The sequence below is a fragment of the Chiloscyllium punctatum genome, chromosome 8 (assembly GCF_047496795.1).
Source record: "Chiloscyllium punctatum isolate Juve2018m chromosome 8, sChiPun1.3, whole genome shotgun sequence".
NCBI classification, from domain to species: domain Eukaryota; kingdom Metazoa; phylum Chordata; class Chondrichthyes; order Orectolobiformes; family Hemiscylliidae; genus Chiloscyllium; species Chiloscyllium punctatum.
In genome coordinates, this window is record NC_092746.1 from 7,371,911 (window position 1) to 7,398,228 (window position 26,318).

Consider the following 26,318-nt stretch of genomic DNA (forward strand, 5'->3'; position numbering starts at 1 on the left):
GAGGTGAAATAGACCATTTAAGCCCTTCAATATGATCACGGATGATCCTCTTTCTCAATGCTAGATGTTTACTTTCACCCCATTCCCCACTAAACACCTATCCATCTTCTTTGTTCCTCATGGGCCCCACTCAATCCCTTACAGCCTGCTTACTACTCACGTGCAGGTTGATGATTTTTAGGTTTCTATTTACAATAACTGCATATCTATTCTGGCATTCTCCCATTTCCTCATCACCTGCCCTCTCAACCTTCTCTATGACCACATTCTCACTGAAGAATTAAGCCAAAATGCATCAGCCACCATTTTTTCCTGTTTTCCTGCACATTCATCAGAAAGTCCTGAAGTATTCAAATCAGTAGGGAGCAGGTAGGGGTAGCATATGCTGACCATTGGGGCTCAGGTTCATTGGCCAAGTACTTTATCAGTTTTGATTGTTTGCTTTGGGCACACTGTCACATGTACTGATCAACCCAATTGACAGGCTGATCATCCAATGATGGCTACTGTTCTGAACAACAGTTATTATTGGCTACAAAGGGCGTGCCAAATTCCACTGTTCCACATTGCTAACATGAGGTTAGGAAGCAATTAAGACTGTTCTGTTGGACATAGCTGGGGGCTGAAGGAGCACAGAATGAGGTAAATTAACAGTGCACAGTGCCCCACACGTACCCGAGAAAAGGCCCTTCTTGATCTTGGAGATTTGTAAAGTGAAACTTAATGCACCAATACTAAAAGAAGAAAGATCTGTCACAATAAACAATATTTTCATAATAAGTATCACAATATATATTTCTGCCAATAAAACTAAATTATTTGCATGGTGCTGTTTGAATAATGTATAGGGCCAGGTTCAAAGCAACAGAGTTGGTTACACAATCTGAATGACCACATGGTCTGTAAAATATAAAGCATACATTAAAAAAAAAGGGCTTAGAAACAGATAAAGCACCAGACTCAATGATTGCTCTCCCTGGCTTGCAAACCAGTAGCCCAATAAAGGTAGACTGATCTAAACTTAGACAGTGATTTAAAGAAATTTTGCAAGCATTGCCTTTGATGTATAATGATCACATCCAACTGAAAATATGCTTAAGACAGAAAGAAAAAGCACCAAGGGATGTTCAGCTTGTTTTTTTTTAAAAAGCATTTAACAAAGCTCAATCTACATTTGCCTTTGGCCTCTGTTGTCTCAGTTCAAATCCAACCAAGGTAAGAGGATGGAGACTTCCTTCACTTTTCTTCAAAAATGTCACAGGAACTAGTTGTCTAATTGTATGTAAAGCAGTAGGGATTATGAGGGCTGCTCATTTCATTACAGAAATCGGTCCAATGGAAGTAAAAGATCGTTCGTTCTCCTCAAGAATATAGCCAAAGCAACACAAGACCATTTAAATTTTCAAATTATGCTTCCACACTTCTTTTCCAAAATTGTAACAATCGTTGTAGCTCGCTCAAGTGTCTACATAAAGTTAATATTATTTGAAATAATATTCAAACATTTCCGTATAGAATTATTCTCTGAACAATGAGGTCTTTGAGTCAAGAACCCAACCCAGCAGAGATGAGGAGGCAAAAAATGAAACAGATTACTAGTTATATAATTAAACCGTATCTGGATAACCCTTCCTATTGACATAAAATAAGATGGAAAGAAAGAGATGACAATACTATTGCCCCTTTTGTAAATAAAATGATCTCCAACAGATGTAACTATTTTCATTTATTCTTTGGAGACATTACACTGATATTGTCATTCTTGATGAAGTGACAAAGCATTCACACTATTCTAATAACCATTGTGCAAAGCAATACAAAGAAATCCATGTTGAATGGGATTTCTGAGTGTAGTGAAAAATTGCTCAGATATGACATTTTATCCTTATCCAAGAATACATTGTCAATAGAACAATCATTCGAAACGTTGAAATGAAAGAAGTCACGAAGCTCAACTGCTAACTTAACTGCAGGTATACTTGCAGCAGTTTATAAAGGCAGCTCACCATCACCTTCAAGGGCAACGAGGAAAGAGTAATAAATACTGGCCAGCCAGCAATGCCCACATCTCATGTAATTTTTTTTTTAAACTAAGGCTATGGAGCTTGACACAGGAAACACTGATTTAAAAAAAAAAACACAAAAATTGGAAAAGCCAGTTTGCTTTTTTTTTTGAGTGGGCATGTCCTGATTCTGTGTTGGTAAATGCCTAACAGTGAATGAAGTTGCCAGCAGATAAGGTAACATTACCTAAGTTGGGATGTAAAGGCGTTCAAAGCACAGAGACAAGCTTTTATTGTTAGCTGTGGGTCTGACGTATACAAGTATAAAGTCGCACCTAGGCAAGTTAAAAGGTTGCACTTACACATTAACGCAAGTGATTTTGGCTCAGTACCAACCTGTGTATTGCAAATTAGGCAGGAGGTTCCTCTTCCACCATTCCCAGTTCACTGTATGATCCCAGTTCCAATCAGGACTACATCTGAATTATAACTGCAACTATGCAAAACAATCCAGTGTTACAATTATGGTGTAAATTCACACATCTTCCATGCAGTAGATGCATCTGATCTAACTATAAAGCAATAACTGCCTGAAAATACAGACATCATTGTCTAATGCCCAGCATTCATTGCTAGGATTATCTTAAATGCACCAAGAAAATGCAGCAACAGTGCATAGTTATATTGACACACTTTTTCTTCTCTGTTATAGATATTTTCAATCAATCGGTTCTGACACATTTATGACATATGGCTGGCCCAAGTAGGACTTGAATCTGTACCTTCTAGCCCAGAGGTAGGGACACTACCAATGCAAAGGTTGACATTCTTACATATTATGAATGACTGATTAGAGTAAATAAATTTATTATCTGTGTAATGTTGCTGATTAAGAATGATCTATCCATTCGAGTAGCTAGAGCTGCCAGGATTAATTCTTCATGTTTGTCAGAAGCATTTGCATTACATATGGTTCCGAAGTGGCTAGGGTGTGTTACAAGTGTAAACTCTAGCAATGAACGCTAAGAATAATGATATCAATTCCCACCACTTGATATTTTCTACTCATTGTCCATGCAAATAATGCCTCCATATCTCAATACACTTACAACCTTATTAAGCTGCATGCTGATCATCATGCCAGAGGAGAAACAACAGGGAATTTTTTCCAATTGAATTTGAATAAGTGCTATTGCTGAAACTGTCCAAAAAGATAGCAATTTACTGTAAGAGGTACATGCAAGATGTCTACATTTGCTAATGGAAGTATATGGAGTAACTTTGGGGAGAAAAAGAAAAGTCAAACTAACTGTATTTCTAAAAGAGAGGAAGACAGACAAAAGGCAGCGACCACCATGGTCAATGAGGGAGAGAGAGAAGGAAACCAACTCTGCTAACTGACACAGTAGGGAATCTGCACAGTTACTGCCTTTGCTGTTTATGTTCATGTGTCTCTGGACATTGCAGGGCATCTGGGAAAAATTAACAAACAGCAAAATTCATAGCTGACCTTGGAGGAACCTGTGTGGGAGAGCTCACAGCACAGGAACAGATAAGTGCATAGTTTTTAACAGGTAACCTTGCCATAAGCCTACAGTAATGAGTAGGATGGGTTCTTTCTTGATTGTATGTTTTATTGAGACCTGTCTCTTGAAGAAATTTTAAAAATATAAACCATAAGTATCAAGTTATCCTGGAGCAATTTTTTTTTAAAAGAGCAAAAAGACAGTGCTATTTTCTGCATCTGTAGATTGTGGAGGAGCAACTATGGCTTTAGCAGAGTGATATGCTTAGTGCGTTTTGAGAAGATTTGTAGCTCAGGTTGAGGTTCTGGATGTAGGTTTGCTTGCTGAGCTGGAAGGTTCGTTTCCAGATGTTTCTTCACCATACTGGGTAACATCATCAGTGGGCCTCAGGCAAAGCACCGTACGTGATTCCTGCTTTCTATTTCCAAGTTTGGTTTTCTTTGTGTTGGTGTTGTCATTTCCTGTGGTGATGTCATTTCTTTTTCGACAAGAACATATAAATAGAAAGCAGGAATCATGAACAGTGCTTCGCCTGAGGCCCAGTGAAGATGTTACTTAGTAGGGTGATGAAACATCAGGAAATGAACCTTCCAGCTCAGCGTGCAAACCTAAATCCAGAGTGATATGCTCTTGCTGTCAGATGTGGATTTTTATGGAGTTTCCATGTTACTGATGATTATGCTTGCAGGAAATGTCTTTGGTTGCGAATCCTGTCATATTGCATAGATCAGTTGGAGTGGCAGTTAAAGGCAATAAGGAATTTACAAAAGCTAGGGGGTGTGATGGATGGCAGTTACAGGAAAGGAGAAAAGCCAGAGAAAAACACAGTCAGGTAGATGAGTTAATTACAGGAAAGGTAGGAGGGGTATGCAGGTAATGCAAGAGTCTTCTGTGGCTATCCCCATCTCAAACACGTATGCGGTTTTGAAAAATGTAGGGCGTGATGGACTCTCAGGGGAATGCAGCACAAACAGCTAAGTTTCTGGTATCAAGACTGGCTCGAATGTAACAAGGGGTAAGTTGGGTTCCAAGAGATCAATTGTGATAGGGGACTCTCTGGTCAGAGGAACAGACAGATGTTTTTGCAGCCAGCAGTGAAAAATCTGAATAGTGTGTTACCTCCTTGGTATCAGGATCAAGGATATCTCAGAGGGTGCAGAATGTTCTCAAAAAGGGGAGAGAGACCAGCATGAGGTCATTGGAAGGGAGAATATAGGAAGTTACACAGGAATTTAGAAAGAAAGTCCTCGAGGATAGTAATATCTGGATTGCTCCCAGTACAATGAGCTAATGAGGGTAGGAATAGGAGGATAGAGCAGATGAATGCAAGGCTGATGAGCTGGTGTATGGGAGAAGGATTCACATTTTTGGACCATTGGGATCTCTTCTGGGGTAGAAGTGACTTGTCCAAGAATGACGGATTGCACCTGAACTGGAAGGAGGCTAATATACTAGCAGGGAGATTTGCTAGAGCTGCTGCAGAGGATTAAAACTAGTACGGTTGGTGTGTGGGGGTGGTGGAACCTAGGGATATAGTGAGGAAAGAGATCAATCGGAGAGTGGTAGAGTTGGGAAAAGAGAGCAAATCAAAGAGTCAGGGTCAGGAACAAAAACAGAGAATAAGGTAGGACTGATTAATTAAACTGCATTTATTTCAATGAAAGAGGCCTAACAGGGAAGGCAAAGCAGCTCAGGACATGGTTAGGAACATGGGACTAGGATATCTTGGTAATTAGAGAGACGTGGCTGGGGGATGGATAGAACTGGCAGCTTAATGTTCCAGGATACAAAAGCTACAGCAAGGATGGAAATGGGGGTGAGAGAGGAGGTGGGAGTGGCATTTTTATTAAGGGATAGCATTACAGCTGTGCTGAGGGAGGATATTCCTGGGAATACATCCAGGGAAGTTACTTGGGTGGAACTGAGAAATAAGAAAAGGATGATCACCTTATTGGGATTGCATTATGGATCCCCTAATAGTCAGCTGGAAATTGAGAAACAAATTTGTAAGGAGATCTCAGTTATCTGTAAGAATAATTGGGTGGTTATGGTAGGGGATTATTACTCTTCAAACATAGACTGGGACTGCAACAGTGTTAAAGGTCTAGGTGGTGAAAAATTTGTTAAGTGTGTACAAGACAATTTTCTGATTCAGTATGTGGATGTACCTACTAGAGAAGGTGTAAAACTTGACCTACTCTTGGGAAGTAAGGCAAGGCAGGTGACTGAGGTGTCAGTGGGGGAGCACTTTGGAGCCAGTGACCATAATTCTATTAGCTTTAAAATATTGAGGGGAAAGGATAGATCAGATCCAGAAGGTGAATTTCTAAATTAGAGGAAGGCTAATTTTGATGGTATTAGGCAAGAACTTTCAAAAGCTGACTGGGGGTAGATGTTCGCAGGTAAAGAGACGGCTGGAAACTGGAAGCCTTCAGAAATGAGATAACAAGAATCCAGAGAAAGTATATTCCTGTCAGGGTGAAAAGAAAGGCCTTTAGGGGTAGGGAATGTTTTATGACTACAGAAATTGAGGTTTCAGTTAAGAAGGAAACATATGTCAGGTACAGACAGGAGAGATTGAGTGAATCCTTAGAAGAGTGTAAAGGCAGTGGGATTATACTTAAGAGGTGACATAAGATGGACTTGGTAAATAGAGTTAGGGAAAATTCCAAGGGATTTTATAAATGTTAAAGACAAAGGGTCACTAGGGAGAGAATAGGGCCCCTCAAAGATCAGCAAGGTGGCCTATGTGTGGAGCTGTGGGAGGTGGGAGAGATACTAAACAAGTATTTTGCATGTGTGTGCACTGTGGAGAAGGACATGGATGATATAGAATTTGGGAAAATAGATGGTGACATTTTGAAAAATGTCCATATCACAGAGGTGGTGGTGCTGAATGTCCTGAAATGCGTAAAAGTGGATAAATACCCAGAATCTGATCAGAATAGAACTCTATGGGAAGCTAGGGAAGTGATTGCTGGACCCGTTGCTGACATACTTGTATCATCAACAGTCATAGGTAAGGTGCTGGAGAATGGAGGTTGGCTAACGTGGTGCCACTGTTTAAGAAGCTTAGTAAGGACAAGTCAGGGAACTATAGACCAGTGAGCCTGAAGTCAATGGTGAGCAAGTTGTTGGAGGGAATCCCAAGGGACAGGAATTACATGTATTTGGAAAGGCAAGGGCTGATTAGAGATAGTCAGCATGGCTTTGTGCGTGGGAAACCATGTCTCACGGACTTGATTGAGTTTTTGGAGAAGTAACAAAGAGGATTGATAAGGGCAGAACGGTAGACGTGATCTACATGGATTTAAGTACGACATTCAACAAGATACCTCATGGGAGACTGGTTGGCAAAGTTAGATCTCATGGAATACAGGGAGAACTAGCTGTTTGGATACAGAATTGGCTCAAAGTTAGAAGACAGAGGGTAGTGGTGGAGAGTTACTTTTCAGACTGGAGGCCTGTGATCAGTGGAGTGCCACAAGGATCGGTGTTGGGTCCACTACTTTTCGTTTTTATGTAAATGATTTCAGTGTGAACATAAAAGGTATAGTTATTAAGTTTGCAGATGACACCAAAATTGGAGGTATAGTGGACAACAAAGATTAGATTACAACAGGATCTTGATCAGCTGGGCCAATGTGCTGAGAAGTGTCAGATGGAGTTTAATTTAAATAAATGTGAGGTGCTGCACTTTGGAAAAGCAAAGCAGAGTAGGACTTACACACTTAATAGTAAGGTCCTAGGGTGTGTTGCTGAACAAAGAGACCTTGGAGTGCAGGTTCATAGTTCCTGGAAAGTGGAGTCACAGGTGGAAAAGATAGTGAAGGCGCGTTTGGTATGCTTTCCTTTATTGGTCAGAGCATGGAGTATAGGATTGGGAAGTGATGTTGCGGCTGTACAGGACATTGGTTAGGCCACTTTTGGAATATTGCGTGCAATTCTGGCTTCCTCCATATCAGAAGGATGTTGTGAAACTTGAAAGAGTTCAGAAAAGATTTACAAGGATGCTGCCAGGGTTGGAGGATTTGAGCTATAGGGAGAGGCTGAACAGGCTGGGGCTCTTTTTCCTGGAGCATCGAAGGCTGAGGGGTGACCTTATACAATCATGAGGGGCATGGATAAATAGATAAGGTCTTTTCTCAGGGGGGTCCAGAACTAGAGGGCATAGGTTTAGGGTGAGTAGGGAAAAAAGATTTTTTTTTAAAAAAAGACCTTAGGTGCAACTTTTTCACGCAGAGGGTGGTGCGTGTATGGAATGAGCTGCCAGAGAAAGTGGTGGAGGCTGGTACAGTTATAGCATTTAAAAGGCATTTGGATGGGTATATGAACAGGAAGGGTTGAGGGGGATATGGGCAAAATGCTGCCAAATGGGACGAGATTGGGCTAGGATATCTGGACCTCATGGATGAGTTGGACAGAAGGTTCTGTTTCCGTGCTGTACATCTCTATGATTCTATGTTTCTAGAAGAATTGGCAATGACCAAGCCAATCAAATACTGTAAGTGTTTAAACATTCACTGTTATAAAAGTGTCCAATCATTGTTAAGCTTTCTTTCTATATACCAGATTTTGCCAGAGTGGGGCATCTAGCAGCAAGCTCTGTTAGTTAGACTTGGTCTTTCCCATATTCTGTAGGTTCTTTAAATAAAATACAGGGCTGCTGAAAGCAGGAGCTAAAATGCAAAGTGACTGAGCAATAGCAGGCTTGGAGGATAATGGATACAGTGTTGATCCTATCAGACACAAATGTAGGGAAATAAACAGAAAGCCTGAGGAAGACATTGAATTCAATACCAAAATCGGATACATAGTGAAATAAAAATAGCGGAAAAGAAAGACTGGACTGAGAGAGAGAAAACCAGAAAAATAAATTTTTAAAATCTTAGACTAGGTATAAATTGGAAGAATGAAAATACACTTATTTACTTTCTGGCAAAAGCAATTTGTAACTGCTCATTAACTATTACTCACAGTCAAACTGTACTCAAGCTATTAACTGCTCGGCTCTATTTCCTGTAGCAACTTTAATGAGGAATTGATATAAAAATGCAGTACGTTCATGGAAATCACAGAGGGTAACAGAGCAATGTTATTTTTGCAAGGTTAACAATGGAGCAACAGAAATTGGCATGGCAAGTTGTGGCAATTCATAATTCATGATGTATTCTTCATTGCTACAGATTGCTGGCTACTTTTTGTCAAGAATGGCATATGTTGGTCAGACACCTCTTTCTTTTCCACAAGTTAGTTCCAATATGTTTACATGGGTGACTGTATTTATCCACCTCGGAATATATAAACGTAATAAGTTTGATGAATTACAAGCATTAGAGTAAAACCAAATCTACATCTTTCACGTTGTTGACTCATCTGGCCAGACTCTACTAAACCAGAAAATGAATGAAGTAATTTATAAGAATGGAAAGATTTCTCCATTTACTACAAATAACAAAATCACAAACAAACATTCTTTTAAAAAAATGATAATTTTGTTCCATGGGGAAAATCTACTAGTATAATTAAAGTACAAACTCTACACAATGAGCCAATTGACCTTTATTAAAAGTCTGTTGTGTAAGGCAATTAGCCTGAAAGAGTTAATTGAAAGCCTTGCACAGCTCCACCCACTGACCTATAATATATAGTTAGTTTGCTAGTCAGTTGTAGTTGTTCCAATCTATTAGTCTTACCCTCACTGTCAACAGTCAGGCAATTTCAGTTAGCCTGCAGGTACCATTGTTATATATCAAATATATTACAGTTAACTAGTCTTAAGCCAATGGAACCTGTTAACTTGGTTAGTATGAAATAAACTACATCTTTAACTTAAATCTTCACCAAGAAGAGCTACATACTGATCAGGTAATCCTTAATCACTTAATACTAGTGAGTCCCACAGACTAGAATTAAATGAGGGATTGGTGGCAGCACCCAAAGGAGATCCCATCAATATGACACAAAAGCAGAGGACACTTTTACTACAAAAGTTCCTTTTCAAACTCAAAACTTTGCACAAGGACAGAAAACACAGCAGCAGAAGATGATATAGCTCATTTGAATTTGCTCTGTATTTTAAAACAATTCCATTTACTCTTCACTTCCTGTATCATGTGATTCCAAAAGACCAAATATCTGCCCAACTCAGTCCTAAATATCGAGGTCTCCTAAACCCTCTGACATGAAAAATTCCAAAGATTCACAACACTTTGAGAGAAATAGCATCTTGTCATCTTAGTCTTAAATCAGTCCCTTACCTCACGGCTGTGCTCTAAAATCCCCAGTTGGGGGAAAACAACCTGTGTCTACACTATCAAGCCCTTTTAGAATCTTGTACTGTCATTTACTGAATTGCAGCAATTGCTGGTGAAAGAAAAGTTATAAATTTGAGTCATACATCTTAAGAGATGATACTATGCCTCAAAAGTGGCATCACCAGTAAATTAGTGCTATCATCTAGACTCTCAGACGTGTACAAATAATTCAGTAAAATGGAGTCACAGGTATGTATGTGCATTCCCAGCAGAGTACAGAGAAGCAGCTTTAGTAAGTTTCCTGGGTATGTTTGACTCAAAGCCAAGTGATTTCATGGATCTGGAGTAATGTTTGAGATTCTCAGGGACACTTGCACTTGACAGCACACCATGATAACAGCTTCCTGTGTTGCTTGATAGTGCGACATAAATACCAGTGAACAGTTAGTTATGGATGAATTCAAGGTGTTGGCTGATAAATGGAATTCCTTTAATACAAATATCTTAGGCTGTTGCTTGATTGATTTCTAAACAGTTGATGTCTTAAGTTCCAATCTATTAGTCTTACTTCCACTGTCAACAACCAGACAATTTCAGTTAGCCTGGACATCATATGTCAAATATATTACAGTTGACTAGTCTTAAGCCAATGTAATCTGTTAACTTTGTTAGTATGAAATAAACTCCATCTTGAATTCAAGTATGTAGTTCTTCGTGCTGAAGACTTATCAGTGGTTAATCCTTCATCACTTAATACTAGTTCTCTGAATTTAGGCACTAGCCCAGATGTTAGGAACCAGTTAACTGTACTGAAATGCTCTTTCGTCATAAGATTTATATAAAGCCTTGATCATTATCAATCTTCTCATCATTGAACTTTACAGCAATTTGCTTATTTAGATAACTTGGGAGTGCATTTAGAATCAGCAACATGTTAAGAGTTACAATTTTTGTCAAACAACTCGGGCTTGAAAGCTCCCATTCCTTGAAGGACATTAGTGAACCATTTCGTTTCTGGCAATCTGGCAGTTTTCATGGTTGTTTTCCTTGGCCACAAATCACAGTACTAAACAAACTAAATCTGACAAATTATTACCAGTTGAATTCTCAACCTCTGGGATGCTTATCAATTTCATATCATGTGACTGTCATATGGGGTGGGCACACCTAAATTGCGACAGATTTGCTGACTATTGATGCTTTTAATATCCTTTCCAACTGATAGGGAGAAAACAGTTTTTCTTTACTTCAAAGACAGAATTCCAATTGTAAATTCAGAAGTGGAGAGCCATCACAATTCACCACATCAAATGCTTTCCTGACCACATCAACTGTTTTCTGTTAGCTCCAGATTTCATCACTTTACAATTCTGTACCCTGTTTCAACCTCAATTTCTACTGCACGAGCTCCCCCATCCATCCTTTACTATGCTGCACCTGTAATCTGGGTACTGGTGCACTCCAATCTTAGCTAGTAATAGGTCCATACTAAAACAAACATTCAGCTGCACAGCAGACCCAGATGAACACTGTGCAATGCAACAGGACATCTGTAGCAAGTTTTAAGTAAACTTAATAAATATGATTTATTATTCTGCAAGGTTATATTGTTTCTGGATATGGTACAGTTCATTATACCACTTGAAAGCAATAACTTTCTTGTTTACAATTTTTCCTATTCAGAGAGCTTATCTGATCAAAAATTGATTTTTCAGATAAACAACTTTAAAAATATTTGTAAATGAGACCTATGGATACCAAGTTAACACAATAGATAGCTGACTGACTATAGACAGTATTAAGTAGATATAACTTTATCATGAGGGCTATTCTCAAGATGATTGACCAAGTATGAATGTAAAGTATGTTCTTGTTCTTTTTGGCCTGCAATTGAGGTTACTGTAGGACACTCCAGAATAATCCAATAAACGGGGACAAAAAAAAAATTGCACTGTATGTGTTAAGTCAATTCAAATCAGCAGGTGTCAAACTTCTATAATAATAATGAAAAATTATTTAGGAAGTTTTCATCTGAAATAGTGGTCTTCAAAACATTATGTGCTAATTCTGAAGTTGTGAACTATTCTGGATTTCTTCCAGATTTTTTCTGAATGCTTCCTTTGAACAAATGTTTTTCTTCTTTTCCTGTTCAACCTTAAATGAACATAGTAGCATTTCTGCAATAAATTATTTGGATATAACTAATTTCTATTAACTATCTGAACAAAGCAGCATTCAGTAAAAAGTAAACAAAAACAGTTTAGTCATTGCTTTCACGTGGCAGAGTGCCCTGCACCACATCCAAAAGCATGATCTCAGAGTACGAAAACAAAAATCAAATATCAGATGTAGGTGTTTGTGGGTTGAGGAGGAGGTCTGCTACAACAACCCACACTTTCTTTTCCAATTATTTTATCAGTGGTTTCTTTACAATCCCAATAATTAGATTGCTCAACACCTGCACATTTTTTTCTTGCTGCTTCCTTAACAGCACACCACCCCACCACACACACACACACACACACAAACAAACAAACTCATGTGCACCCTCCAACCAGCTCAGTTGGTATCAACATGCACACCCACTCCTCCTTCCCACAAAACCACTGCTGATTTTTCTAAAGAAAATCTTTGAGACAGCTTGTTTTCACCTGGTAAAGAAGTTCGTTGTTCCATTAAATGCAAGGCTGTTTGCAACACTTGCAGCTAGTTTTAAAATCCCGGAGACAGAAAATTTGATACTTGTGGGAAAGAAAACATTATCCAACTGAATTGGAATGGATATTCAACTTTATATTTAAAATGCATTCCAGCAGGTTTACTTCCAAATATTAAAATGAAGTAATGTAGTACAAAATATACAATACTAACAATACCAAATCATATTGAAGACCGTATGTTTGAGGTGAATAAAATGATGGAAGGCAAGCATTTACTAAAGTGTTTACAAAAGCATTGGGTACTACAGAAATGAATGTGCGCATTGTATGATATTCCAATTTACATCATTGCTGAATGAAACGGATGTAATGGAAGGAAAGCTAAGTCCAGCTTCTATAGAGTGTTCAATCTGTAAAATCATTGGTAGTTTTTCCTTCCCTGAATCTGATTAGTCACAACACACAGACGTGTGCGGTTCCTTTGAAGTCTAGGGAATTCTAGGCATCTTAAACCTGTATTTAAAATATGGGAACATCTACAAGCACAGCTGCAAGCCTCTCAGGGCTGTAACTCTATATTAGGCCTTCTGGTTGTTAATGGAGATTAGAAACTAGAAGACATTAAGATGCATCAAAACATCCTGGGGATTTCCTAAAAAAGTAATTTTTGACTTGCATCATTTTTGTCATTACCCTACATTTGGTCAGCAGGGCAGACAATAATTTTAGGTTTTAACTGGTGGGTTAATATCAAAATGAGACAAAAGGCTGGAAACATCCCATGCCAACTCACCACAAATTCTCTCTATTCAATGTAATCTTTAATCAGCCAAAAGTATTTTCAATCTAAATATACAGCAAACATAAAATTATCAGTTTGTAAATTTGTTACAAGCAAATTAAAATAAATTAGTTCAGAAATATATAAATTTCTTGACTCCATAAGTAGTGTCTCAAAAGGTTTGATATTACTTGCTACATATTAAAATTTCTTTCCTGCTTTGAATTGTTCAAATCATGTAAAGTATGCAAATGATTAACATTCTACAAAAATTGATCTCTTGGTACCATCTATTTGAGTTGAATGTCAATACAAATGTGAAGTCTGACTAGATTGAAAGGCTATAATGTACACATCATAACCTAAGAAAGAAATTCTTAATAAATTGTTTGACTAGGGAAGAGAGATACTTTGATCCATGACAACAAAAGCACAGATAAAGAATTTAGCATTTCTCAGTTCCCAACTCCCTTGTTTCAATTCTTAGTTGCCACATTGCATATTCAGGTGGAACGCCACGATTCAAAATGAAACAAAATGTTCTCCAAATACTCAGAAGATTCGGAAAAGAACTTGAAAGATTTTGAATATTATTAGTTTAACAACTTAAATTTTAAGTCGAGCTTTTTAATTGATATTTTGTCTTCCATTCATCTATTGCTTTAATATATTGCTAATAATGCTGGGATTGGTCTGAACATAAAGGATGGGAGTGCAGGGTGGATAACTCATGCACATCTTGGTAAAAGATTGTTTGTAACCATATGGCACACTACTCCCTGTTCAAGGCACTCACATGCTTCAGATAAGAGAGACTGGAGTCTGACATTTGCTCTGCACACAAATAAAGGCAGCGCAATTTGTATCTGCATCATGAGTTTGCCTTGCACAAACTATAACTGATCATGTGCTCTGCCCAGTTTTGTTCTGACATCTCCAAGAGACATTGGGGAATATAAAGTAACACTCCAAGATAATAAAACTGCAGTAAATTTCTTTATGGACACTTTCTACTCCATGCAATTTTTAAATGCAAGTCTAGCATCTCTTCATCTAGTGATATTATGGCAAATAAAAGAAAACTCCCAATATACAAACTTTTTTTTAAAATTCTAAATAGGCTTCCAAAGATAACCTTAACAAGAAGAGGGAACTAAAATTGGTTGAATAACAGATGGTTGCAACATTAAAAGTAAACAAATAGATTAAAATTAAAATCCTTATCCAGTCATTGGGTCAACAGCATGCTGTCTTAGTCACAGTATCTCACTCATGCACACTCAGCTGACTGCTCTAAAAAAAGTAAACAACTGCAGCAAACTATTTTGTTTTAACATTGAAAACCGAGTTGGAGACTAAAAGTTCTACCTACAATTCTAATTTCAGTCGAACTAGGGAAGAAGAAACAAATCTAGGAAATTGCATTGTTAACTCTTCGGTCTTGTTCGCGCAGTGGGCTCCAAACTTTGTACACTACACAAGTAGGCAAACTAACAGAAAATAATTGGGTTGAAGCATTCACTTTTTCCAATATATCACCTTCAGCCCGCAGATTCTCATCAAGAATCATCTACAGAATTTATTGTTTATTGCTAAATTAAGAATACTACAGTGCTTCGACAGTAGTACACTTAACACCCACTTCTCCATTAAAAACAAACTGCAACAAATTCAACAATGTTAACACACATTTTGTCACAATTTTTGCACTATATGCATTTACATAAATGTACTATGATCAGTCATTGGGAAAATCTCTTCACGCAGTTTTACAGCTGGAGAGTTCTTTTGTTAGAGCTTTGATACAGTTAAGAGGTTTACAAACAGCATCTGTTATGTTTGGTATGATAGTGTTCCCTCAGTTGCCTCCTTTCACCAATTTTGTGACGGAGAACGAAATGCTAATTCAGAAAATGTAAATTACTTGCTTGTAAATTCCTAATTCTCTGAAGACAATATCCTTCTCCAAACCAACACAAGTTTTACACAAGTATACTTTCCAGGTATTCCTATTCTGAAGGAGGATCACCACAGATGCTGCCAGACCTTTTTTCCAGCAAATTCTGTTATTATTTCAAGTATTCCTGTATTTGTCTATTCTACAATTTTGTATCATATATGAAAATACATTACATTTAAAACAAAAATCCAAGAATGCGTACAAACTTGCAACTTGCTTTCAACTCATCTGTGCCTAAAAATATGGTTACATGAATACTGTTGTTTTTAATTTTTCTTTCCTAAAGGATAGAATGCCAAAGAACCATTGAATGGTTTGCTTTTACTTAAATTTACAAGATTCTTTTAAACTAAGAACAGTTTAAAAACCAATCAAGTAAAAAAAAATCTGGGAAATAACTTTAATCAGTTTAACCCTCTCCCTCTGAAAACTATGAACACTTGAAAAAGGTTAAAATTACAGTCTGGGGAAATCAGGGGAGCACATCAAACTGGTAGGTGAGAATACCAGGTCAAGTACAATAGGCTGAAAGACCTATTGTATTGTTCTAGGATTCCATATAATTAAACACATGAGATAAGACAAAATAGTTGCCTGACAATCAATTAAACCACAACAAGATGTAGTAGGCAGTAACTATGTTGCAGAAAATCACACTTTAATAAAAGCAAAATATTGTCAATGTTGGAAATCTGCAATAAGAGCAGAAAATGCTGGAGAATTCAGCAGATCTGGCAGAATTTCTATTGTGAAGTCCAACGTGATACCAGACTTGAAGCATTAACTAGGTTTCTCCCTCCATAGCAACTACTCATTTTACTGTTAAATTTAGAAAGTTTTGAATGGAGTGATTTAAAGGAAAAGAAATATCAGGAAGTTTCAATTAGAATGGAATAGCTGCTTAAGCATTAACATTCCAGTTGTATAAAACTTCCTAACGAATTCTAGTATGCTTTAGTGGGGAGAAAGAAAACTTTGCATAGCTTGAAAATAGTATATACATCTTTCCAGTTAACAAAATAGAATGTACAATGAAGATGTTTTTTAATTCCAACTAACTTCAAGGAAGATTATAAGATCTTCTTTGCAAAATAAATTCAACTAACTGTGCTAAAACCATTAAGTTATCATACACCCAAGAAGACTTTGCTGCAAAAACTATTAAAGCATGTAAGTTTGGTCTGTAATTGAATGTTAATATGTCCAAGACATTTTCAACATTTCAACCAAAAAAAAAGGTTAGGCTTTTTTTGAACATGATAATACATAGACTGACTTTACAAATAATAAAAGAAAATTAATTTTGTTCTTGTAAATCACCCTATTTATTCCAAAATAACCTGCAATGTGAATCTTCATTTCTATCACATGTAATTATGCCTATTGATTACCCTTGTTCACTGATTTGCAACAACCATTCAACACAAGCATGAGCAATCTAATAAACAGATTATTTGATATACAGTTTCAAGTGGTTGCCAACAAACCATGGTATAAATAGAAATTATCAAATCATTCTAACATTAACCATTGTAAAATTACTGATGATGTTAAACATAGAAAAGCTTCGTGGTGTACAAACAAATATTTACCTCCAGACAAATGCAGAAGAAAGTCATAAAATTCTTGTTATAATTTGCAACCACAGAATATATTCAGACTTGTTGCATTTCCCTAAACCCCTCAATAACTAAAGAAATATTTAACCTTGTCACTTCAGAATGGACAGAACCACCTGTAACTAGTACTCATTTGCAAATATGGTTTATCTAACTAATGGAAGATGTCCAATCAGAGCAAAGATGGGACAGAATTGGAAAATGTGTAACGAGACGTCAGCTCTTCAATCCATGCCATAAAAACAAAATTTTAAGACTCTCTTTGCCCAGATCAATTATCAGTTTTTGATCCCCAATCAAATTAAAGAAATCTAACAAACTGTATGGAGCAAAAGCAATATTAAAAAAAGTGTAATTCAACTGTAAATCAGTAAGCAATTGTCAATGTTTGCCATGATCCTAGAGTAAAATAGGAATTTTACAATAAGATCCAAGTAAAACTTTTCCTTAATATAAAAGGAACCTTAAAAAATGTTGTCTGAAAACCTCAACTTTAGATTAAACATTATAAATTACTATCCAAACTTAGGCTAACCACAGTCACTATGTGGGACTGCAACTTGGTGCATTAACGCTGCATCTTGAAATGGCATGGTTTCATAAATCATGGAACAACTGTCATTGCTAGAATCATAAAAATGTACAGCAGCTCATAGCACAGGTAGAGAACATATGCCTCTGTACTGGATGTTTGAAACAGTTCTTGTGCTTACTGCTACATTCCTACCTGTTGTCTACAGCCCCATAAACTCTTCACTCTCAACTACCTGAAGTTTCTTTTAAAAATATCAACTTCTACTACCTTTAAATCATTTACAAGCTCTAGTTCCGACCAACTCAGTGATTACATATTCTCTACCTATTTAAAATCTTATGTTGAAACTTACATGTTTCAAACAAAAAGAGTAGTCACCAAAAGAGATATATACAGCTCAGAAACTAGGAAGAGAACAGATTTGCAGAGAGAAAAATAAAGAATGCTGCAGACAACTGTTGTATAATTTGGTACTGCAAAAGGGAAAAGCTATTTGTCTGACATGGGAATTGAGGAATGATGATATTGTGACCAGTTTGAATGGTGCAGAATATGGGCAGCATGGCAACAGAAGACATCCTATCCCATATGGTAGACAAAATTATAGGTTCAACAGATAGTAAAACTTCATTCCTGTTCAATCTTCATGTCCTAAGTGTCTGCTGTAAAGCAGTAATTAAAAAACATGTAAAACAACTGAAAGAAAGAACAGTGACTATTTACATTTGTGAAAAAAAGCAAAAAGCTGTTTTAATTCACATAGGATCTGTACTTTGAATGCTTATATTCAAATTATTTTGTTAATTTTTATAAGAAAAAAAGAATTGTAAAGTAAAAGCAGTGGTCTGGACTGGGCTTTTGTAGTTTGTAACCATTAACAAGGCTTTTCCTATAAATTTTTACATTTAAAGTTAGTCATTGTTGTAATAACTGTAAAGTACTTTGGAACAGCTTAAAGACAAAAACAATGCTATATGGATGCAAATGTTTTAATGTCATATTATTTGTTTAATCTGGAGGCTAATTATATTTAAGTTTAAAGGTACTTAACACAAATATTTACATTTGGTATTTTAAAGTAGTTTTGCTGCACAAATTAATCTGAAGAGAATTTAACAAATTTCTCATTTGCAATTGTTAAACAGATTATCTGTAATTGCTTTTGAAGATTTAACTAAATGATTAACTGTTGACATTATGTCTGCTAAAAGTCCTATATTCCATACATCTGAACTATTTCATTGAAAACAACTCAATCAGGATTTTAACTTGAATTTATCCTTGATAATACAGTATGCTGTGATAATATATTTTGCATATATAAATAAGATATTTTGTGAACAGATGTAGGATGGAGAAAGAAAAGATTTATAAGGGAGGGCAAACCCATAATCCCCCAAAATGAACATATGCTGTTGACTAAAAAAAACAGAACCAGACATAATGCCAGATAAACAATAAGTAATGATTAAAGTGTTTACAACAATATTAAACACTAATGTTTTGTTGAGTCTTGAACATTTTTTTAAATTGATGAGCAATCTTTGTAAAGATTATTTTGATTAGAGAAATATCAAAATAAAATTTAAGATTTATCTTATTGACTTACATGCAAGTTTAATAACAGCAAATTTCTCCTAGATATATACTCAACAATGAACATATATCACAGTCAAAAAAAAAAATCCTTGATAGTTTGTTTCCCAAACATTTTCCCACTGTGACCCCATTTCAAATTTTGAAAATGGTCATGACCCCTCAACGAAAACAGAGAGAGTGGGCTTGGGGGGGGGGGGGGGGGGGGGGTGCTCTGCGAGGGCAGCAGTATGTTAAAGAGGGACTACAGCTGTTATAACTCTATCAGAACTCCACATTGTTGTCTCAGTGTTTGGGATTCCAAAGTTTCAGTTCTCAACACCACTTTGGGTCCTGACCCCCATTTTGGGAAGCCTTGTGTGTTATTCAAAACCGCTCATGTATTGGTTAGCACTTAAATCTGTCAACCAAACTATCCCACAGACAGTATTATACTTCAGCCAAAATCCTAAAAAATCTTGAAATGCACACGGTACTGTTAGTTCCTGCTATGTCACATCATGATGACTACAGTATACGCAAACAAACACCAAACTGTACATCTAAGAAATGAGGTCATCACTCAACTAACAAGCCTTGCATAGAACATGGATGATAACATTTTACACATTGTTGGCTGCCAATTGGTTTGAAGTGGTACACTATGATTTATAGTTTACAAAATAAATGTGTACCTTAAAAAGTTATGAACATAAAATAGGAAGTTTTCTTTTGTTCAGGAAGCAGCAAAGCATTTCACAGCTTACCAAGGTTGCTCTAAGAATACAAGATTGGGGGCAGAACGCATTCGCAATACAGACTGAAGGAGGAATGTAGGCTAAATATTCAACAGAAATACTCAACTTTAGGAAAGTTGATGACTGAACAAGAATGCCATGCAGAAACAGTTGCATTTACATCGGCATTCAAACATAACTAGAAGCACGTGGCCTGGGAAACATTTACAAACACCCACCTGTGGATGGTGGAGCAAGACAGAAAAGAGATGGCCAGTCAAACCACGGCCGGACGTGGATGAAGGTAGAAGCTGTGTAGATATGTTGGGCAACGGGAGTGGACAGCAAAAGTGATGGCGATGGCGATGGAGAGGGGGAACATTTAATTGTGTGGGTAGGTGTGTAGGTGATGCAGAAAACAGACCGCCAAACACACTCCCCTGCAGGTGAAGTTGTGGGCAGATGTTTGACAATCTCATGAACAGTCAAAGGGTAGGGTTTGGGTAAAGGGGGGGGGGGGTGAAGGTGTTGTCCTGGTCACTCTCTACATACCCAGTCTCCGTTAGCGCGGATCCAGTCAGTGAGACTGCTGTCCAGGTACGCGGTCATCCAGGTGGCGATGTTGTCCACAAGCGATGCCATGTCCCTCCTCTTGGCGCTCTCCACGCACAGGGTGCCCCCGAACACGAAGAAAGCCACCACCCGGCCCCAGTTGACCCCGTCGCGGAACAGCTCCTCGGCCACCGCCTCGAAGCGGCCGCGGGCGCTCTCGGGCTCGAAGCGCATCTGCAGCGCGATGTCGGCGAACTCCTGCTGGTACTGGCGCTCGAAGCTGTCGCCCACCTCCCGGAGCACGCGGTGCGCCTTGTCGGCGGCGGCGGTGCTGGCCCTGGCCCGGGCCCGGGTCCGGGTCTGGGTCTGCCCGGGGCTCGGTGAGCCGGCGGGGGTCGGAGAGCCGGCTGCTGACTCCAGGGGCTCCTCCCACACAAACCCCTGGCGGGACAGCCGGTAGTACAGGTAATGACAAACCAACTCACGGTTACTGTAAGGCATCTCGATCCAGCCGGGAGCAGGAGGAGAAGATAACGATGATGATGATAAAAGATGTCACAACAGCAAAAACAAAGATGTTCAAATCCTGTATCACAGCCAACAGCAGCACATCCCTGCCATTTAGGGGGTCCACTTCGTTGGATAAGTGTTTTATCCCCCCCCCAAAAAAAAACTCCTTCAAGGTGTCAAACTTCACTTGGTCCCTTGCAACCTTACTCAATTCGATCTTCCTTCAAACATGTTCCCTTTCTTGGTCAATCTTCCTCGTTAAAAATCGTTCCCTTTTTTTCCTTCCTTTTACCCGTTTTAATTCCACTTTCCTTGCGTTGCGGCAACGGATTCCTTTTTTTTGTCGGTCGATTGCAAATCGCTCCCTCTTCTTATTCCGAACGCATTCTCTTATTTTTTTTTCTCCCACCCCCCTCCTCCTTTTGGACAGGGTTTGCTGTCTTGATGTTGCGAGGCGATGTGGAACTGGCCCCGCGGTAATTTTGCAGTTTTGAGAGATTTTCAGCTCCGTCCGTTGGAGGAGAAGGGAATTGTTCTGTCTGACACACGCTCCCTCTCGTTATGATGGCAGTGAACTAGGGATTTTTTGTGTGTGTCTGTTGTTGCTGCTGCTGCTACTGTCTGATCTTCCAGCCTAGTCGCTCCGAAACCTGACGTGTAGACAGATGATAGATGTGAGAGGGGAGCGGGAGAGGCTTTGCCAAGCCACTGCTGCTTCACATTCGGTGAGTGAAGGAAGGAAGGAAAAGGGGAGCGAGCGACAATCCCAAAGCGGTGGGAGCGGGGAGGGTGGGTGTGGGTGTGGGGAGTGAGTGAAGCTGCCCGCTTCCCACAGTCAGAGCAGGGAGATCCGAAACTGCTGCAGCTCCTCGTCGACAGGCAGTTGAGGGAGAGGGAGGAGGGAGGAAGGAGGAAGGAAGGGGGCAAGTTGGTAATGTTTGACACCCCCCCTCCCCTCCCCTCCCCCCTGCTGTTTCCCCCCCAGACCCCGCCGGCAAGCACGACCCACCCCGCCCCACACTTGCCTCCCAAGCGGTTTTTCTTTTCCTGTGCAGAGCTCGGTTCACCGCCCCCACCCCGGACTCCTGAAAACCCGGCGGAGAAGGTATGTCCTGCAGCTCCCAGTCACCTCCAGAGCGGCTGCACCCAGCCAGAGGGAAGAGTCCTCGGACTCTGCAATCTCCAGTTCCCTTCTTGCTTGCTTCCTGCAGTCAGTCAGTCAGTCAGAGCCCCAGGACACACACCTCCCTCTCTCATTTTCACACTCTGCACTTCATTCTCTCTCTCTCTCTCTCTCTCTCTTCCCCAGAAATCACGCAATATCCTGCACGTCACCGTTTTTGCCGCCCATGGCATGTTCATTCACTAAAATCTCTCAGAGCCCCGAGTGGGAGGCGCCAGACTCCGCCCAGCTTGCACAAGGCTCGCTCGCTCGCTCGCTTCGGACATTTGCAAAGCCTCAGCCCTTTCAGCAAAATGTCTTTCCCGCGGTGGAGCCCCCTCGAAACCGGGAAGAAGCGAGAAAGGTTTTGAGCGCAGTCCACAAACGCAGCAATCCCTTCGTTGTTTTTGTTATGGAGGGTGGGAGCTAACTAGACGTGGACAGGAATCGCACGAACTGGCGGATCATTTCTAACCAGTTAATGTGTTACAGGCTGCTGCCCTTTCCGATGCAAAATCTAAATTGCAGATGGAAACCTCGGGTGGGCTGTAATGACTGTCGGCAAGCTCCCCTCAATTTGTTGATGTATGCCAGCTGTGTACCAGTTTTCAGATAAATAATGTTCGTTAATATTGAGCCAGGGTTGTGCTGAACACAGAGACACAAGATGGAGTAATGTGGTTGAAAGAGCAATCAAGGTGAAGGGATTTGAGCTTTAGGTTCAGTTCTCCAAGATAGAGCTGGTAATATATTGTCAGTCAGTGATCAACTCTATAGGCCATGTAGAGGATACATGCAAGAAGACGTTACCAAATGAATGTAATTGGAAAATATTAATCTCTCGACTAGTTCTGTCATCTGAACCTAATAACTGACCGTATATCTTGTCGATAGTCCCTTGATTGGAAACACAGATGATAGGAGCAGGAGTGGTCATTCAGCCCAGACCAGACCAGCCGCTCCGCCTGTCAGCATGATGATGGCTATATCTCAACTGTTCTGAAAAAAAATCACACAACACCAGGTTATAATCCAACAGCACTAGCTTTCGGAGCGATGCTTCTTTATCAGATGTTTGCGAAGCAGCACCATAAGACGCAGCAAAATATTACAAAATATGAGATAGAAAATTAAAAACAAATTTTTGAGAAAACTTAGCAGGTTTGGCAGCAACACGGAAACAGGCCTTTCAGCCCAACTTGTCCATGCTAACCAAGTTTCCTGAACTGAACAAATTCCATTTGCCTGCGTTTGGCCCATATCCCTCTAAATCTCTCCTATCCATGTACCTCTCCAAATGTCTTTTAAATGTTGTAATTGCACCTGCCACTTCCTCTGGCAGCTTATTCCATACACACACCATCCTCTGCACGAAAAGATTGCCTCTCAACCCCCTTTCCCCTCTTACCTTAAACCTATGCCCTCTGGTTTTGGACTCCCCAACACTGGGGAAAAGACCTTAGCTATTCACCTTATCTATGCCCCTCATGGTCTTATGAACTCTATGAGGTCATTGCTCAGATTCTACACTCTAGGGAAAAATGTCCCGGCAAGATCCCATGTTTCCAGGTCAGTGATGGTGAGAAGGGGTTCAAGTGGGGAATAAGGTTGGTGGAGGGAGAGAAGGGGGTGGGCATGTGGCTCTCAGCAAGGTGTGTTACACTTCCCAATGCCAGGACCCTCAATCAGGCAATATGCCTTTGAATGAGGAGAATAATTGAAACTAGTAAGCACCCATGCCAGGGTTTAATTGTTGTGCAATAATAGCAAGTCACTCACTTGCACTGGGTTAGTATCAGCATTTGGCAAGATGAACCCTTAAAGTAGGCATTGTCATCATGTGCCAGCTTTTCACTTGATTAAATGGAACCTGCTGTGGGCCTGGGCAGATGATTTACATAATAAAACGAAAGCAAGCTAAATAACAAGTTTTAAACTGTTCATTCTCTCGGTGATGAAAATAATGGTGCCACTAACTGCAATACACCAAATGACTCCACAAAACATTAGAGAATTTAGGCTGACCATTTTAAAAATGAAATCATTATTAGCTACAGGAGTCTAAACAATGCTACTATCATCTCGTGCTTTATATCTCAACACCTCTTTAGTCCTGTAATCTCGGGTATCTATTTATTTCTTAAATGGGATGATGTGGAGATGCTGGAGTTGAACTGTGATGGACAAGGTCAAAAATCAAATGACACCAGGTTATAATCCAACACGTTTATTTGAAATTGCAAACTTTCAGAACTCTGCTCCTTCCTCAGGTCTGGGTATGATAGAAGGTATAAGACACAGTATTTATCAGCAAAGATTTAACAACTTTAAATTTAGATGTTCTTGTTGAATCCTTTAATCAGTTATGAGGTAGACTGCTGATTAAAATGCAAAATCCAGATTCCTTTCAAGTTTTTGTCCTAGACAGTTAAAGGTTTTATCAATGTACAAGAGGTGATATCTCAGAGCAAAAGAGAAAATGCTGGAAAATCTCAGCAGGTCTGAGATTTTCCAGCAAAGGGTCAGTTAGACTCGAAACGTCAGCTCTTTTCTCTCCTTACAGATGCTGCCAGACCTGCTGAGATTTTCCAGCATTTTCTCTTTTGGTTTCAGATTCCAGCATCCGCAGTAATTTGCTTTTATTAGGTGATATCTCAGGTTAGACGATGCACGTTAGGTATGAGATCCTGCTTCTGTCTACAATTTAAGCTGAGGTCTGGTTTTCTTTGACAGAAAAGAGTCTTGAATAAAATAACTCCCCCTAGCATGTATGTGTGTGTGTTTTTTTTGCCAGAAAAGTATCTTGATTGAACTAATCACTCCATTGTGTGTGCGTGTGGGTAAGAGAGATTGTGTGTATGTGAGAGAGAGAGAGAGAGTGAGTGTATGCTTGTGTGTTTATATGAGAGCGAGTGTGCATGTGTGAGTGTTTGTGTGTGGGAAAGGGTGCATGTGCAAGTACATGTGCAAGAGTATGTGTGAGTGTATATAGTGCAGTGGGATTACCTGTAGTGTGACATGAACCCAAGATCATGGTTGAGACTGTCGTCATGGGTATAGAACTTAGCTATCAGCCTCTCCTCAGTGATTTTGTGTGGATGCATATCTCTTAAGTCCACCTTGGAGGACGCTCATCCGAAGGTCAGAGGCTGAATGTCCTGGACCGCCAGTGTTCACCCACTAGGATGGAAACCCCCCCCCCGCCATGTGTGTTGATCATTGTGCGGTGTCTGAAATATATTCAATGATTTGACATCCACAGCCTTCTGTGATAAAGAAATCCACAAGTTCACCATCCTCTTGAGTGAAGAAATTTTTCATCTCATTCTGGAAATGGCCCACTGGCTATCTTGAGACGGTAATTCCTTATTTTAGAAAACCTCATTAGGGTGAACATCATCTCTGCATCGTCTGTCCAGCCTGCCAGAATTTTATATATATCAATGAGATCTCATATTCTTCTAAACTCCTGTGAATTCAGGCCCAGCTGACTCAGTCTTCTCGGACAAACCTGCCATTATGAGAATCAATCTGATGAACCTCTTATTGCACTTTGGCTATGATAATTATATCTTTTGTTAGGTCAGATGTCCAAAAATGCATATGATACTCCAGGAGTGTTTTCACCAAGGCCTTGTATAGTTGCAGCAAGCTTGGTCTTCTACTCAAACCCACCTTTCTTAACATATTTAAATAATATACTATCCATTTTTTTTCTACTTAAATGTACAATTTGTCACTTATCAACATTATACTGCTTCTACCATGAAATTGCTCACTCAAGTTTTCCAAATCACCCTTTTTACATCATTCTCACCAGCAAACTTGGAAATATTACATTTTGTTCCCTCATCCACATTTTTGATAAGTACTAAGAGTCACTGGAACTCAAACAATGGCTCTTGAAGTATCCCACTTGTCATTGCCTTCCAATCCAAAAATGATTCATTTGCTATTCTGCTTCCTGTCTTCGAACTGATTGCCAATCCATACCAGTATATTGCATTTGATTTCATACGCTAATCTCTAACGTGGAACTTTATCAAAAACTTTCTGAAAATCCAAATACACCACGTCCACCAGTTCACCTCATCTATAAGTTGCATCCTCAAATAACTTCAGTAGGTTTGTCAAACACAACATCCCCTTAAAAAAAATTGTTGTGACTTTGTATAATCCTAAATCACACAACACCAGGTTATAGTCCAACAGGTTTAATTGGAAGCACACTAGCTTTCGGAGCGACGCTCCTTCACCATGTGATCAGACAATCACCTGGTGAAGGAGCGTCGCTCCGAAAGCTAGTGCTTCCAATTAAACCTGTTGGACTATAACCTGGTGTTGTGTGATTTTTAACTTTGTACACCCCAGTCCAACACCGGCATCTCCAAATCTTGTATAATCCTGTTGGTAATATCTAAGTCTCTTGTTATCTCATCCC

At 39.2% G+C, this 26,318-nt stretch overlaps 1 protein-coding gene across 10 annotated transcripts in view; it reads right to left on the reverse strand.

The window, feature by feature from the left end:
- Nucleotides 1-22,291, reverse strand: part of LOC140480360 (apoptosis regulator Bcl-2-like) — a 274,492-nt gene extending 252,201 nt beyond the window's left edge. For 4 of the 10 annotated variants that reach the window (XM_072575125.1, XM_072575124.1, XM_072575123.1 and 1 more), the window contains exons 1-2: nucleotides 21,741-22,290; nucleotides 20,206-21,365 (exon numbers count right to left, since the gene is read on the reverse strand). In XM_072575125.1, the coding sequence (XP_072431226.1) occupies nucleotides 20,206-20,706 (501 nt within the window). In that variant the 5' untranslated portion in view covers nucleotides 20,707-21,365; nucleotides 21,741-22,290. Of the gene's footprint in view, nucleotides 1-2,399; nucleotides 2,500-20,205; nucleotides 21,366-21,740 lie in introns of all 10 variants that reach the window. The other 6 variants (XR_011961279.1, XR_011961280.1, XM_072575122.1 and 3 more) reach the window with 5 other exon arrangements.
- Nucleotides 22,292-26,318: the final 4,027 nt, after the last annotated feature.